Here is an 18,303-nt window from a genome sequence, read left to right on the forward strand (position 1 = left end):
TTCTTTCCCGAATATTTATCTTTGCGTCCTATTTCTATACCAGCATTGCTTCATTACATAACTTGCCAATTCGAACTGGTTCGTGAAACATTTACAAATGTAAAGATTGTGCTTAACTTCTGGAGACCATCATATATTTTGGTATAAAAAAGACATTAAATACTTTGACTATCATTTGAAATGCTTTAATGCAAACTGAAGTAGCAGTCTTTTAACAAAATAGAGCACCAAAAATATATTTTGCATATTCTAGGGGAATGGTCCGGAGTTTGTGGTCTGGTTGTTTAATTGCATTGCCATCAGGCGCAGGTGTAGCAATGTCAGTCTTAGGTGGAAATGGAGCTTCTCTTGTAGGCGTGGCTATTTCTGCATCCTTGTTGCCGCCTACTGTAAACTGTGTAAGTATTATATTTTTTAATCTCACCGAGTTTCGTCGCTTCTTTATATCAGCAAAGCTTTGTACACTTAAAAGTTCTGTGACAGATTAATATCAATTATCGATTGGCAATTTCAGAACATAAAATTGATTGCAGGTTATGAATTTTTATATCCTGAGATTATCTTGGTTTAGTTTTCCCGCGATTTAAATATTTATTTTCTGCATCATTTGTTTCTTGGAAGATAGAAGGAAGTGCGTATTTTTCCTCTAGAACATTTCGTTGATATTTTGTCAAGTAAAGGTAATACACCTTACAGAATTCATGGATTTATTTTTGTTTTTAGGGTTTACTATGGGGATTAGGTGCCATAAAAACAGTCAGAAGCTTATACCAAAGTACATATGTGGTAAGCATAATGTTTTTGTTCTTTCATGGATATTTTAATAAATATTTATACTATCATTTTAAGAAGTTAAAAAAAAATAGCCTGAAATTCCATTTCTTCTTGTTTTAACTCTTTCTGTAAATCTTTTACTTCTTGCACAGTTTTGATGCTTTAACAGATGTAATACTGATATTTATTATTTTTATTTTTGTTTATAAATGCGTACCCAAGATGAAATATGAGTAAGTAATTACTAGATTCTTCTTCGTCTTGTTTTCCCAACATGCTTTCTGTTTCTACATTATTAGAGTTTATTATAAACTCTTCAATCTTTTATATTACTTTTAGCATCCTTATCCATCTTTTCAAAAGACACTGACCCCCATAAAACTCATTCTGTAACTTTCTTAGTAGGAAAATTAGTTTCTTTTACAGAAATAGGGGATATTCGAAAGCTGTAATGTAATTAAATACTGAATTTTTATGGTTAATACTGCTAATACATATAAGTCCTTTCTTACCGTATCAAAAAGCAAACGAGAAGCGTATTCCTGCAATTGGTGTTATTAATACCGTTATCAAAGTTTCTTGAGGTCATATTCAAGGTCAAGTGTTAAATAATAAAATGTTCTTGTGCGAAAACGTTTACTAAATGCAATTCAAAATGTCATTATAGTTTTCCTAATTGTAACAGTTAGGTTCATATCACATTTTTGTTACTACTGTTCCCTGGAAAAGTGTACTGTATTTTATTCAGCATTTTACTCTACCACTTTCATACCCATGTTTTAGTAACGATCTTTTTATGACTCTCGTGTATTATCTAAATAGTACTACGCAATAGATAACTTCTTATATATTTAATAAATAGTATTTATCTATGATATACAATGCCTACGAGAAATTATATTAAAAATTACATATTAAATAACATAGGCAGTTCATGCTTTCGCTGAAAATGCCCACCATTCTCTAGATTTCCTAGACATTCTAACGCAATTCCTGCTTTTCACACATTGCCGCGTATTACATTAAAATACAAGATTAAATTATTGCTAATAAAATATTCTAAAACAAGTTAAAATTAAACATTGGTAAGGAATTCTCTTAAAAATATTAAAAGGAAAACTTACGATTTATTTTTCTAACGCCAATTGAAAAGTTTAATGCTGCCTAAGTATCAGAAAACTAAAAGACAAATGGTGTGTTGGCCAATGTATGGCTTTTGAAATAAAAAATCTGTGAAGCATTAATTTAAAATATCTAGTGTTATGATAACAAGAGAGAAACATGGTTCTGGATACCTTCAGTGTTACCGTATTGTTATCCTGCTATACAGTCTTCCTTCTTATAAACAGTATCAAACTATTATTTCATACACTAAGCTAGACAAGAGCTTGTTTATCTTTCATTCGGAAGTGATTTAATATTTGTACCGGGAATTGGTACAATGTAATTAAAACTGGTTATTTTCTTGCATTATGCCAGTTCTCATTAATCATTTTCGTCCTGTTTCGAATGAACTTCATTTGTGGGTCGAGTTTTAGCATACTGTTACGAAATGCCCAGTCGAGGTAAGATAGCTTCTCCGCAAAGCGGGTTTAGAGGTTTCCAAAAAATTACAACGAAAGACAGGTTGCCGGATCTGGTGTGAAATCACACATTTGGTGACGTTTTCGAAGGCAGGTTAACAGTTAACAGACCCTGCCCGTATATGAAGTAGAAGTTTAACCTGTAGAGTATCTTGAGCGTGTTGAGTTCAGTAATAGTGCTTTCAGTTCAGAGATTAGCTTTGAAAGCGATCGATCGAATCGGGAGCTGTACTTTAGTGCTTTGGCGAGAAGTTGCCTTTACCAACATAGCCTGAAGACTGTGTTGCTGATTGCTTCAGCGTGTTTATCGTAGTTTTTCGACGACTGTAACGCGTCTTTGGAACCATCCTGTGTAATACTGACGAACAAATTGTGTTTTGATTCTTCATCAAGTGTTGTCATCAATCACTCCAAACCCACGAACCCATAGAACGTAACAATACATATGTATTGTTACATAAATACATGCGTAACAATACATACGTAACAATACGTATGTATTGTTATATAACGTACATACACTAAGTGAACTTTTAAGCTTGTTATGTACTGATTGAAAGACCTCTCTTAGTAATGCTTTAAGTTAACCACTTTCACAATAATTATGAAATAAAATACCAGGAGAAACTAATAATTCATTTCTTTTTCTATTACAGGTTTATGATATTTATAATCATACGGTGAAACCGGCCCTTCTGCCGCCTGATACATATACTCCTACTTACTACCCCCTCATGGATAGAGAATGCGCAGTACTGGGAATCATCAGCTTTTTACTGACTGTAGTCAATATCATTTGCATTATCATCGCTGCTCTCATCATTCTTAAGGTTAGCATGTGTTTTCTAATACTTCAAGTGCATTAATTTTTGCAGATTAGCATGTAGAAATTAGCACTAAAGATCAACATTTATTTACGTGGCGTAAAACATCAAAAACAACTGCCAACCGGACGGCTCAAAAAGTTGCCCGTATCTCAGATGGGAAAATAAATTGCGGCTTCATGGAAACTAATACACTTAGGAGCCCAAATGTTTCAAATCATGCTCTATTTCTAGGAAGAATCACACACGTGCAAGAGGCTTCAAGACTCACCTCGCATCACCCTAAAGTAGACTGGAGTGATTCTGGTAATGACATGCAGTAATATGGTTGACTATGACTATTTTCATTAATATGGTATCATTATATGCAGTAATATGATATGACTAAATGCAGTAATATGGTATGACTCTATGACCTATATGCAGTAATATGGTAATATGATTATATGCAGTAATAAGGTTCTGTTTTTTCGTGGTGGGTGAGAAAATCATCTCTATGGCAGAGATGCGATTGAATTTTTGTTAAATTTGAATGGTTATAAAGGAATAATTGATATGTATTTACAGTACATACGATGTAGCATTTATCCTTGCTTCAATATTTCGGTAATGGAGACACTTCAATGCAATAGCACGCGAATGATCTGCAAAGCAAGTTCTGGAAGCTTATTCACTGCGGTTACGGATATCAGCATTGCACACGAATAGACATATAATGAACAATTAACTGTTATGTAAATATTTTACTTGGTGGCATAGGGTTTAAAAAAAAGGGATGGGATTTTCTCCAGAATTTTGCTCCGGGACACTACCTGAATGCACGTTTCTGCTTTGGATTTGGCAGATCTGTCTGAAAACAATCGGTCAACATCTTACATATAGACTAGACTAGGTGATATGTGATTCCTAAGTGTTCTTGATATTGAAACGGTCAACACAGTATTTAAATACCCTGTATATAGACTATACTAAGTGGCATGTGATTTTTAACATTGAAAAGATAATCATGTGGAAAGATATGCTCTTCATATGAGAAAATAAAAAACGCCCTGTCCTCATTGTTAAAAAAAATGTTACAGAACAGCCTACTTTATGTTTTTGTATAGTTTACAAAATTATGTTAAAATAGTAATTCAGTGTAAAGGACTAAAATTTAAAAAACAAAAAACATGTAGTTTGCGTAGAGTCATCTGATTCTAAATAAAATAATCAGTCTTAAAACTTTTCTTTCAGGCCATGAAGTTTAAATGGTGTTTCTGTTATTCGAGGAGACATTTTAACATGTAATTTTTTGTACTTTTGATCAACAAAATAGTTAGATACGTGACTTTTCATCGATTTAATTTGTTACTATTTGATAAGGCTTCGCAAGACTAAATATGTAAAAAACAATTAAAATTGAAATTAAGTTCAATCATTTCTGTTCTGATTTTAAAATAAAATTGTGTATTTTGATTTCACTTTTCTTTTCCTACTCTGAAAGACTTTTCAATTGATTCTTTTATTACTCCTTTTTCCTTTAATTCAGAATGTCTCCTTAATAAGTGAGAATGAAATTAATGCGTTTTTACTTGCGTAGGTGAAAGAAGTAGCTCCGAATACGACAGACGCAGCAGTTTCAAGATTCTGGAAACATGACGTAAAGGTAGAATCATCTTTTATGCCTTTAAAGTTATTTTAGTATATATACAACAATGAAATTTTCCTTTCAGTATATTTCGTCTAAATTACAGCTTTTATAATTGTAATGAACAGCTTTAAAATTATTACATGACTTCCAAATTCATCCCACTTTCAAAGTTATCAAGTCTAAAAATCATAGCATATTTTCAATCTTCATATACATGTAAAAACTTGAATTGCTAAAACTATTTATACTTAATTCATGTCTTTTACTACTAGTAGTAAGGAAAGATAAACTGAATTTGTATAAATTTCATAATGGTTAAATATCCACATTCCAAGAAAGTATGAAAATGTTCATTGCAAGAGGTAATTTATAAAAACACTTATGTTACTTTTACTACTCAATATTTTAAGTGAGCAGAACTCCATGAGAACCCATTTCAAGTTTTAGATATTATCACGTCATTTAACCAGAAGTATTTTTAAACATTTGCTATAATTTCAAATTTTATGCAATTGGTTATGCAAAATTTTAAATACATACACAATAACAAAATAAATTTAATTTATTAGAAACATATTTCATTATACAAATACAGTTTTGGAAAATTTTTGCTCATGGTGATACAAAAAACTTTTCAAAAGGCTTTAGAAATTTAAAAAATGAAGGCTTCCTTTGTTGGAATAACTAACAAAGTTTTTTTTAATACTCATGTGCGAAAAATTTCCTTAAATCGATTTTCTACTCTGTTAACTTGTTGTAGCTGGAACTACAGGATATGCTCATTTTGGAGTACTTACCAAACTGCTTATGATTCTTCATCACAGTTAGAATTAAAATTGAAATCAATTTTAAAAGCCTATATCTTACTGAACGAAAGAAATTCTTGAAAAATCGTTGCCCTTTTGTTTTGTGCTTTTACCATCTAGCACAAAGGTCTGCAAAGAAATTAGATCTACAGGAGCATAAACAAAGCAAACTAAAAGGCAGGATAATCAAATTTTTATCAATGAATAGCTAAAAGAGATATTGAAACTGATAATTTTGTTTTATCTACTAAGCAAAGAGTTAAAATAATTTCAAAGAAGCTTTATGAAATTTTCAAAATAACAATTGGCTATCAAAAAAGATTCTAGTAAATCAGCGAATTATTTATGTCTTATTTCCAAGGATTGTAAACAGTTTAAACGTTTGAAGAATTAAATTCCACTTTGTCATATTCATTATTGCTATCATATATGTTCAAAACGCAATTCGTGTTAAACATCTAATACTCGTTTTTCTAATTAAAACATATTGAAATCCCCGTCTTATATAAAACAAAACTGAACACTAACAGAAAGTTTTGACATTAATAGGGATATAATCTCCCCTGATTCGTGCACAAATGTTACAGCCTGATTCCCTATTTTCAGTAAGGTTATTAATTAGAGTTTGGAGTAGTAAGTTCTATTTCTACCCAATATGGTCTCCAAGACATTATCGCTACGAACATTCGATAAACAATTCCTTCAAGATACTCCAGAAATTCTCTAAATGATTCAAATCAGAATCAAGAACTTCGGTACGCAACCATTACTTCAAGATGCCCTAGAAATTCTCGAAGTCATTCAAATCAAGATCAAGAATTTTGATGTGCAACGATTCCTTTAAGATGTCCCAGAAATTCTCTAAGTGGCTCAAATCAGGATAAAGAATTTCGATATGCAGCAATTCCTTCAAGATACCCCAGAAATTCCCTAAGTGATTCAAATCAGGTGATTAGCCAGGTTTTATTAATATGGACAGACATTATCATCCATAACGTGAAAGCGAAATCTACATGCACCTCTAAAAGGCATTACGCACAAGACACACATTTTCTGTCAAGGAAAGGGAATTACGCCCATTGTTATTCTTTCTCATATCACAGCATCTCAATAATCGTAACAGTATTATTCCCCAATACTGAAGAAAATATTTTGTGTTTCCGTTTCCCTGCATATGTAAACGTGTATGGAATTACATACTAAATGCAACCAGGAAACTCTTCCTACATGAAGCCTCAATTCGTCACACAGGCTATTCGCTATAGGCTCTTGCTCTGAAGTATCCATTTCTGTAAGAATTCTTTTATTATAAGCTCAACGAATATAAATCACTAGCTTTCTAGCATAAATACCTTTCTCATAAAGACTTCTGTATAGAGTTTTCCGAGATGCAAAAGACAGTGACATCAATAAGTTCTAAATTCAAGTGCTTACCAATTACGTTTCTATTTCTAAAAGCAGTTTAATGACAGCAGTCTTCAAAACTGTTTCTTTTCTACGACTTCTGGTTTCGCTTTGTCTTAGATTTTCTGAAGTTTTTTAATTATTTCCAGAGAATAGAGACTGTTTTTCGTAAAATATATAGTTTTCTTGTCACATTCGTAACTATCTGCCTTGCTCTTTAATGATTGACAATTTTACATCTAAAAGATTCTTCAAAATGAAATATATACTATTTTTTTTTTGTTGTTGTTAAATTAATTAACAAAAAAATATAGTATACAAATTTAAAAATTCCCTAAAGGTACTAACTCTTTGTGATGCCATATATATTCGAGATAAAGCATTCAGAAAGATCCTTTCCTTGTCAAGTGATAACAGGAAGTGCTGTTCAACACTAAGATTTGGCGAAGAAAAATGAAGTAGCAACACAGTCACTGGCGAGTTTTCCCTCTTTTTCTCTCACAATACCGAATTAAAACCAAAAAATTTCCATAAATGGGTCTTCCTTCATTTTTAACTTGTGGGAATGGAAGAAGGAAAGAAGTTAAAGATTAAAAATCTGTAAAATTACTCAGATTAAAAAAACGTTAAATTCCATATCCGGTTTTCCATTAGTCTGCTTAATTTTTTTTCGTTTGATAAGTTAAAATTATAAGACATGAAACCTGCTGAAGAACTCGCATAGTATCATGATGTAATGCAATAAAGATAACTTTATTCATAACAATTACAAAATACTTTGTCAGATGCATGCGTTAAAATAAAAACCTAATGTATAGATTGCATGACTTCCTTGTACGGAATATTAAATTATACGCAATTTTTCTTGCATTTCATTTAAACTTATTAGATTGAATTAAATATATTTCGTCGATAGCACATAAACCACAATAGAATAAATACACTCTTTAAAATTCACTATATTTGTTTACCATAGCGACCCTCTGGCGCTAGGTTCACTTAACAGCGTTATATTTAGTTCATATTATGAACACAAAATGCACAAAATTTATATCATTTGAAGAATTGTCTAATCGTTGTCACATGTTCTATTCAAATACTATAATAAATCTAGAACGATGTATAAAATAAATTAAGCAAACAAAACAAAAAAGAAACAGTTTTTCACAGACGATTCAGTATTTCTCATTCAATTAATTCATTTCTCACTTCGCGACAAGGCAAAAATACATAATAACTCAAAATATCTGTATTTAAAATTACGAAGTAAATCTTAAACGCTTATTTCCTCGAAAAAATTCCAGAAAGGATTAAGCATGATTTAAATAATAAATGAAGGCGTTATCTTTGTTGTTGCGAAGTTTAGTCTCTCTAGATTGGCAACAAATCTACTATTCTGCTGTTTCAAATATAAACAAATATGTCCGCCATGTTATTTAAGAATTAGGCTTAACCTCACTTAAACAGCTTTTAAATTAAGACACAATAACATGCCGAACAAATACTAATTCAGAAGTCAAACAACAAAAATCAGCGTTATATTTTCAAATTTTCAGCTTTTTAACGGATACGAGGCAATACCTAAATTTGATACACTGACTACCAATAAGTATTTGGACACCTGTGGTAAAAAAGAAAAACTAACTTTATTCAAAATCAATAGTTGGTAGAGCCTCCACGAGAGGTAATTACAGCGTGGACCCTACGGGACATACTTTCTACAAGTCTTTGTATGACAGCTAGTGGTATTTTCTTCCACTCGGCTTGGAGAAGACATAGAATTCCTTCACCGATTTTGCACGGGTAGTGCACCCCTGAATTCGGCGATGCAACTCGTCCCAGAGGTTCTCGATAGGGTTCAGGTCTGGACTCTGGGCAGGCCAGTCCATTCGATGAACTCTATTGGCACCATACGAAGCCTTGGTTAACGTCGAAACATGACAACTGAAAGTAACAGGGGTCCAACCCGTAAGACTGCCACAATGTAGGAAGCACGTTGTCATCCAAAATAGTGCAGTAGGCATCGGAGTTGAGCTTACCATGAATGGGGACCAAGGGTCCCAGCCCATACCAGGAGAAACACCCCCAGACCATAATTCCACCTCTGCTGAACTTGACTGTTGGCACAATGCATTCTGGTAGGAGACGTTCTCGAGGTAGACGCCAGACCCAGACCCTGCCATCCGAACGGTAAAGGGTGAACCTTGATTCGTCACTCCAAGGAACCCGTTTCCACTTATCTACGGTCCAATTTCGATGTGCTTTGCACCACATTAACCGAGCAGCGCGGTTGGACTTTGTGATCAAAGGCTTATGGGCAGCAGCACGACCATGAAAACCAAGCGGATGTGCTTCTTTACGGATGGTATTCATTGAAACAATACTCCCGGATGCCTATTGAAACTCCTCGCGGATGAGGGCCATCGGTTGGGTGCGGTTCTTCCGAATTTCTCTGGACAGCACTCGTCGGTCTCTATCTCCCAGTTTCGTTGGTCTGCCGACTCCGAGGCACATTCCGACAATCACCGCTCACCTTCCACTTAATCACATAGGCCACTGTCGATTTTGGGTACTTCAGATCGCTATATATGTTCCTTAAGGATCGGCCACATTTGTGATACCCGATAATTATACCTTTCTCGAAATCAGAGAGCTCCGAACTGCGAGGCATTTTGCATGCGACTAAAGCCGACGCTGTTTCCTACACGATATATACCGGCGGAGTTCGTGACGTACCTTAGGACCGCAGATATCGTCATTTGCATAGGTGTGCAAATACTTATTGGTAGTCAGTGTATAATAGGGCGCATAGGAATACCACTTTTATGAATTTTGGGAAGAGCATATAATCTGACACAATTCGCAACAGATGGAATAAGCGAATGTTTTAAGTTGCTTGAAATGAATGACTGTAAAAATTTGAAAATATAACGCTGATTTTTTGTTGTTCGACTTCTGAATTAGCTTTTAAATTTTTGATAATTGTATAAATATTGCTTGCAGATTTACTAAAGGCATAAAACGTTAACCGGAAGATAAGAACAACATAATTCAATCATTTTTAAACAAAAAAAGGCACAATTTACAAACATATAAGAGTAAAGAAACTGAGATCACTGAGCCGGGTAACAGAGTGGATATAACGTTTGGTGTGGCCGATTGCAACCAAAATACGAGGCGTACATCTACATGTTATAGCAGTCCTATATACAAAATTTCAAAGTTCTGAGGTTACTCATTTTTGAGTTATACGAGATACGTACATACGTACGTACGCAGAGACGCCACGAAAAACTCTTTTTAGAACTCATTTTAAAGCAGTTTTATAATTTTTTTGGAGGGACAGAGTCTTTTATTCTGTCCTTACATACACATGTCACGCAAAAACGTCGTTACATTGCATTCGATAGCGGACAAAATGGATATTTCCGTTGAAATATGCTGCCTGAAACTTTTCGCTATTACCATACTTCCTTTTTACTTCGTACAAGGAAGTAAAAATGATATGAACATGAAAAGGAAATATAGTATAGTAGTATTTAGTAATCTATTTTACTGAAATTACCAAACTCACACAAAGCATTTCCAGAAAAGAAGAACATCCGTTCGGTTTTAGTTGTCAGTTTAAGCTAAGTCGTACAAATACTTTGCAGTCTTATTGTATGTCCTTGCATTGCATACAAAATAATACATATACTGTAAAAAGAAAGAGGAATTGCATATATTAAATAGTAATATTTAGCCTTTAAATTTATATTGAGTGATTGGCTTGTTTTTCAGGTTGCCAGAGATTACAACAAAACTTTAGGAGAAAATGAAGGTGAAGATCTTGGAAAGCAGTTCCTCCAAGAATGGGCGGTAAGGATTTCAGCGTTTCCTAACAATCTTTCGTTTGCATAAAATCGATAAAATAATGCTGTTTACATAAAATATTCTGTTCTGTTCATTGCCGCCATATGTGCCTTTCTCAGACAATTGAAATCGTGCAATTATTAATGCTTTTGGAATTATAGTGTGCGTAATTATTGATTTCGGAGATATTTAAATATTTTGGACATTCGGAGTATTGATTTCTATATTGAATTTTAAACTATCGGAACAAATGTTTATTTTTGTATAAATATTCAGTAACATAAACACAGAATGTATGAGCATCATGTACCATATTTAAGAAAATAATTTCATTTGTAATTATAGAAAATGTTTTTAATGGCAGACTTAAATTCCTTTCGTCAGTCATTATTCACAGTTATGATCTAACTTATACTTATTTAGAAGCTTATTATAATTAAGTATCCTATGCCAGGATGCATTAATTTCCTGAAACAGCACAAAAATGAAGACAGTTAAAAGTTATAGAGTTTAGATAATATTGCGAAGACAAGAGATCTAGAAATTCTGCAGACAAATTGCACTAGGACCATTGTAACTTTAAGGAGGAATAACCAGTAATCTTCAAAAATAATGCTTCTGAAAAAAGAAATTGTTTTTCTTTCAGAATGCAGTGAAAAATTTGAGATGATATCAGCGCTAAATACGGGTATAATAAGTCATTAAAAGTTGCATGATCAATCAAGATTTTTATAGAGTTTTCTTTCAGGATTAGCAAGAATTCTCAAATATTTTTTAAAAAAGTGTTTGTTTCAGACGTTACTAGTTATAAGTCATCTAATTAGAAAAATATTTTAATATACTTCGTCGTTATTACCGAATATTTTAAATCATTATTTCTTTGTGTTATTTAATATATTTCATTTCTTTCATTTATTTCGTTTATAGAACCTGAATGGTATAGACCCAAATACTCTAAACACAGATAGCGAAGAGAGTCGACTAACGCAACTGCAAACTCTTATGGATATTGTGGAGGTAAGCATAAAGTTGTGAGGTTTTTTTTTAATTTGAATAACCAGTTATTTTACGTTTCGAAGTTTCACTGTTACTTCTCTCTTTCCATTTTCCGCCAGAATGCAAATGCGATCCCGTGTATTTTACTGAGGATTTGAGATTGTTAAGGCAGAGCGTGTTTTGCCTCTTGAAAGCCACATTACTAGGTTTGCTGCTTTCAGATAAGAGTTTTTGTCTTCGGCCTTGCAATAGATTGCGGATAGTTAAATTTACGCCAACGAAGTCCGGGTCAAAGAAGAATTCCCCGATGAAGACCAGGCCGATGAAGTCCGGGCCTTCGGCTATTAGTTATTTAAGTTTAGCTCTAACATTTGAATTATCACTTAAGAGTTTCTCGCCATAAGTACTGGTAGGCGCGTAAACACCAGGAATGCCTCCAATCATCTTTTTGAGTTCAAAAAAGGGTCTTTTACACTCTTCGCAAGTTTCTATTCTTACTTTCAAACTTAACCATAAGTCGTTTAATGTCCACCAAATTCACTATTGTTATTCACTATTGTGACCAACCAAAGGTTGGTCATAATAGTGAATAAATTACAAGGGAAATACTAAAACCTAATAATGTAGAAATTCGTTTTAAGCCAGTTACAGAGTGAAAAGAGAATTCAACGTATTCAACAAACATCAATAAACAAAAAAAAATCATAAGTTTTGAATCTGAAGCTAGCACAGCATTGAAATAAATTCTCTCAGTAATTTATTTCTCTGTTTTAACTGAAAAATTAATATTTAACTAGAAGCTTTTCTTCAATAACAATCCACAGTATAAATTAAAGGCATCTAGCCTAATTTGCTTTGTGTTTTAGTTATCATCATCTCAGTGCTTCAAAATCTGCTCAGTACTCCAAAGCCCCTTCCCTCAACTTCAAATCCGGGTAAGGGAATAGTTTCTTTTGCAATAATATATAGATACAATTTATCATCTTCTTTGAAAAATGCGTTGCTAAAGCTTATGGCATATTGTGGACTGTCTCAGTGTTAGACGTTTTATGTGTCCATTACAAATATTACGATAGGTACAAGACCTTAAAAAGTCAAAAACGTCTTTAAAATGGAAAGTTTTAAAATCGAAGCCCAATTTGAAGAACAAAGGAATAAGGGATAAAACTGATGATTGAAAAATTTAGCTGAAAAAAGAAAGAATAACGAGGGGGAAAAGTGATGTTTAGTAACCTATGAATAACGAAGAAAAGAATTTTGCCCACCTTTTAGTGATTTTTTCCATATTCTGAAACGCGTTACTTCTATATGATTTTTTAAATATATACAAAATTATAAAGAAGTCTCACTGGAATTTCCTTTGAATAAATATGAAGAAAACTCATATAGTAACTCATGTAGTATTGAATAAATATGAAGAAAACTCATATAGTAACTCATGTAGTATTGAATAAATATGAAGAAAACTCATGTAGAACACTCTGTATATGAACTATATGATCAAAACGCCAATAATGATAAGCATCGAATGTTTAAAACATTTTTCTGAGAGTCGTAAATTTTATAATTTGTAACAAAACGTTTTGTAGCACTCCTATTGTCAGTTAAAACACACTAGTAATGATATTATTCCCTGGTAGAGATGATTACATAAATGTGAGTATAAATCGTAACAAGAGATATAAATTGAAAATTAGCTTCACAAAAATTTCGTTAATAGTTGATTTGAGACGATTTCAGAAATACATTATATAAATTTTAAAGAAATTACGAGATTTCCTGCTATCAAAAAAAGGAAAAGGGAAGTAAGCGAATTGTCTGTTATAATCTGAGCTCGAATTAAGGATCTAACGTTCCGAAAGATTCTACTGAATAAAATATCGATGCCGTCAGCGTCTTACTCATTAAATTCAACGTTTATAATAGACGTAGTATGTTTCTTAATATAGCAAATACATTTTTATTATCGGATATTAATTCGCCGCGGCGCAGATATCTCATTTTCTTGAGAAAAATGAATTTAAACTTATAAAACATCTAGTTTAAGTTGCCTTGCTTTCTTAAATATCCCTGAAATCGTAGGGGAAATAACGTATTTTTCCTGTACAATATAGGTATAGATTCAAGGGGGCGGAACACCAGAATTTCATCACTGGTTATGTAGATGTAGCCCAATAGCACTAACTGTGCAGCTCCTTCCAAGTTTTGATGGAGAACATCCCGATAGATAGTCCAAGGATTCACCACTCCTCTTTCCCTACCATCAAAACACTCGAGAGTACTTTTGGCTCGCCTATGTTTTGAGTGCCATTATGCTACAGAGAAGCTATATCCTCTTACAAACATCTATACCTTCTCCGGAGGTTAGAATACGGGCCCTTCGGTAAGATAGTTAATGTCGCCAACCATTACACAGACCAGGGCGACTTCTTTATAATACAGTGGAATAGTACAATTGGAAACTCATTTATTTAATATTACTAAATGCGGAATCTGCATTACAATTTACATTCCTCAAATCTCTACTGTCCTAATAACTTTTACTCTATCGTCATAAACTCCAAAACTTAAAATTGTTTTATAATATTAACATACACTTTTGTGATACATTGAATTCTTATGTCCCAGCATTTAAAAAACACTTCTCAGTTAGTTAAATTACTGTAAAAGAAAATCTTTCAAATTTTGTAACACAGTCACTATTTTGGATTTGTTGTTCGCTGCATGCATCAGTATTAGACAAAGTGATATTTAACATCCAATTCAGCATAAATCTAATTACGTGATTCGAAATGAAGTTTTTCAACCTTTTCACTTGTCAAAACCTAAGCGTATATAGAGGCACTCACTCTGTCCTAAAATTCGCCTTTCGTATCAATCTGTTTGCCAATTACGCATTTTATCAACTAAACCACACACATATTTGAAATACTTAGAACCTGAGATAAGATCACCACTTAGCTCTTAACTTCAGCGTTATTTGACGGAACAGATCTAAAGATTATACTTTTGCCTTCTCGTCATTAAAGATGTAGTTAAACAATCTCCATCCGACGCTCAACGTCGATGAGAAGCCTGTCTAATATTAACTCAGGGTTCTGTTCATAGCTCCCTGCGTAAAATGTTACTTGGTCTAAAATACGGACCACCATAGCCTTTGTAACAGACTAGTAAAGGTCTTGGATAACATATCGTTATATTTAGTAAGACTTTAAGCAGGACACGTTGACACGTTTTGATTCCCTCATTGTTATACTGGACTTTGCTAATATAGAATACATTACATTTCATATTGCCGAATGGATGTAACATACATTTTTCACAAATTCTTACGTTTGAATTCTTTTACAGGATGCACAAGAGGACGATGTTTTCAGGTCCATATCTATGAATACACCTGCACCAGCTGTCGAGGTGAGTGTCTGTTTAAATTTTAATAAATTGAGCCATTTCAAGAAAACAATTAACTTCAGAGAAAAGTATAAAAGAAAAGATGGAAGAAAGAGCAAAATAAAAATAAAAAAACGCTACGTATATTAAATGAAAGCGTTACGCGCATTAACAAATGTTATCTGATCAACTAACCAAGTAAAAGAGCAAGCCTAGTGTAGAGTGGAAAGCAAAAATTTCCGAATTCAATCCAATACAGCTAATTAATAAATGGCACAAATATGGTCTACAGAGATGATCATATCATCTTTACCTGAAGAAATTATTTAGATACCATTTTATCTAGTTTTTTGGCATTACTTATATACTATAAAGCAACCTTAGGTCTGCTATTTTAACTGTATTAATACAACTAAAACTTAACGACAAAATAAATTGAAATGGTTTTCAAAAACGGAGAAATAAAATTTTTGCCCAGTGCTTCGACTCATGTTTAAATGCCCGACGTGTGCCGAATTTTAAAGCCACAAAACTTTAGTAGATATCTTCAATTATTATTTCCAGCGGTACAACATAGACGCTAAATGAAGTTTTGTTCATTCAGAATTACTTAAGATAATCTACATTAATATGTTGCTAAACTCATATTACACTGAAGTGACAAAAGTCCTGGGATAGCAATATGCAAATACACAGATGGCAGTAATATCGCGTAGAAAATGTATAAATGCGAAGTGCTTTGGCAGGGCTTTCATTTGTGTTCAAGTTATTCATGTGAAGAGGCTTTGACGTGATTATGGCCGCACGACAAGAATTAACAGACTTTGAACGCGGAATGGTAGTTTGAGCTAGACGCATGGGTCATTCCATTTCGGATATCGTTAGGGAATTCGACATTCCGAGATCCACAGTGTCAAGAGTGTGCCGAGAGTATCTAATTTCAGGCATAACATCCGACCATGGACAACGCAGTGGCCGACCACCTGCACTTAACGACCAAGACCAGCGACGTCTGCGTAGAGTTGTCAATGTTCACAGATAAGCAACACTGCGCCAAATAACCGCAGAAATCAATGTGGGACGTACGAGGGACGTGTCCGATAGGACAGTGCGGCGAAATTTGTCTTCCTTGGGCTGTGCCAGCAGAAGACCGACTCGAGTGCCTTTACTAACAGCACGACATCTCCTGCAGCAACTCTCGTGGGCTCGTGAGCATATCGGTTGGTCCCTAAACGAATGGAAAACCGTGGCTTGGTCAGATGAGTCACGATTTCAGTTGGTAAGAGCTGATGGTAGGGTTCGAGTGTGGCGCAGACTCCACGAGGCACTGTTCAAGCTGGTGGTGGTTTCATAATGGTCTGGGCTGTTTTTACATGGCATGGACTCGATCCTCTGCCGCAACTGAACCGATCATTGACTGTAAATGGATACTTCAGCTACTTAGAGATCACTTACAGCCATTCATGGACTTCACGTACTCAAACAACGATGGCATTTTTATGGATGACAATGCGTCATGTCACCGGGCCACAATTGTTCGCGATTGGTTAGAAGAACATTCTGGACAATTCCAGCGAATGATCTGGCCACCTAGATCGCCCGACATGAATCCCATCGAACATTTAAGGGACATCATCGAGAGGTCAGTTCGTGTCCAAAACCCTGCACCTTCAACACTTTCACAATTATGGACGTCTATAGAGGCATCATGGCTCAATATTCCTGCAGGGGACTTCCAACGACTTATTGAGTCCATACCACTTCGAGTTGCTGCACTTCGCCGGGCAAAAGAAGGACCGACAAAATATTAGGAGGTATCCCATGACTTTTGTCACTTCAGTGTATTTTACTGTTTCGTATTAATATTTTGATCTCTTAATTAAAAAAGATCATTTCACCTCGACGTTTTTAACGTACTCATTTCAGAATCTACAAATTCTAGTTCTTACTACGATTTCTTGATATTTCTAATTTTCTTTACTCTGTTGAATTTTTCTTTACTGTTAAGGATTTTATAATATTTTCAAAAACATGATTCTTCAAGCCAGTATTAAATTCTTTTCGGTTCTAAATTTTTTCTGCCATAGTTCTATACATTTATAGACAAAGAGTTACTGCTGAGCGCATCTTGACGATCTATGATTTAGAATGGTTTAGAATTTTACTATTCATGTTTTTAAATTATATGTACAAAAATTCATTTATTCTCGAAATCGTAAGGTGGCATTATTTTCATCTAAATTCTACATTTATTTCGTATTCTTTTGTCTTTATATATTATATTTTCATTCCAGTGAACCAATATAAAGTTTCTCTTCCGTAATTGAAAAGTTAATAAATACAAAGGGATCACTTAAAATTAACAATACCTAATCAAAAAATGTCCCCGATACTTTTCTCGCTGATGTTTGGCAGTTTGTTTCCCACTGACATTTTGGATGCTTTTGGCATTGATCCTAAGGTCGCGGTTTTTGAGTAGCTTCTTTTGGCTCTGTTCTTAACGGCAACAATCATTCGAGATAATGCCAAATAATAAATTCAGAATAAACTCATTATATCATGGGCATTTTAAATAGAAATAATGATGAATCATTTATGATCATGAAAGGTATAAGTAGCTTCAGCCAATGAAAGGAAACTAAACTCAAATGAGACCACAATGGTGCAGGACAAACTGTATATTACTTCGCAATATTTTTTGTCAGAACATTTTCAAAAAAAGTGATAAATAATTAAAACTCATAGTTATTAATAGTACACTGACAATACAATATGAATTAGCCACTTATTTAATTTACAATAAATTAATAATTTATAATAAGATGTTTATAAAGTATGTTAAAAATTATTAAGCAATTTTGATATTCAGTAAATTAACAAATTATTATTTCTGTCTATTTAAGATTCCATATTTACGTAACATTTACTTCCTAGTTTAGCTGTTGTTGTAAAGGTTGCGTATTGAATTAATACAACTTTTCCATACATACTTTTAAATTCATACAAAGTCAAAAATATAGTTTGGTTATATACATTTTCCTCCC

General features: G+C 33.5%; 1 protein-coding gene and 1 long non-coding RNA gene across 5 annotated transcripts in view; one reads left to right on the forward strand and one right to left on the reverse strand.

Moving 5' to 3' along the window:
• Positions 1 to 18,303, reverse strand: part of LOC146998662 (uncharacterized) — a 192,814-nt gene that overhangs the window by 141,486 nt on the left and 33,025 nt on the right. The window lies entirely within an intron of this gene.
• Positions 1 to 18,303, forward strand: part of LOC118205589 (uncharacterized) — a 153,399-nt gene that overhangs the window by 124,254 nt on the left and 10,842 nt on the right. For both annotated transcript variants that reach the window (XM_085811474.1, XM_085811475.1), the window contains exons 10-16: positions 254 to 398; positions 724 to 786; positions 3,014 to 3,187; positions 4,761 to 4,826; positions 10,802 to 10,879; positions 11,801 to 11,890; positions 15,221 to 15,283. In XM_085811474.1, the coding sequence (XP_085667600.1) occupies positions 254 to 398; positions 724 to 786; positions 3,014 to 3,187; positions 4,761 to 4,826; positions 10,802 to 10,879; positions 11,801 to 11,890; positions 15,221 to 15,283 (679 nt within the window). The remainder of the gene's footprint in view (positions 1 to 253; positions 399 to 723; positions 787 to 3,013; positions 3,188 to 4,760; positions 4,827 to 10,801; positions 10,880 to 11,800; positions 11,891 to 15,220; positions 15,284 to 18,303) is intronic.

This window comes from Stegodyphus dumicola, chromosome 2, assembly GCF_044657685.1.
Source record: "Stegodyphus dumicola isolate Sdum_Otavi_A_Nest chromosome 2, ASM4465768v1".
Lineage (NCBI taxonomy): Eukaryota > Metazoa > Arthropoda > Arachnida > Araneae > Eresidae > Stegodyphus > Stegodyphus dumicola.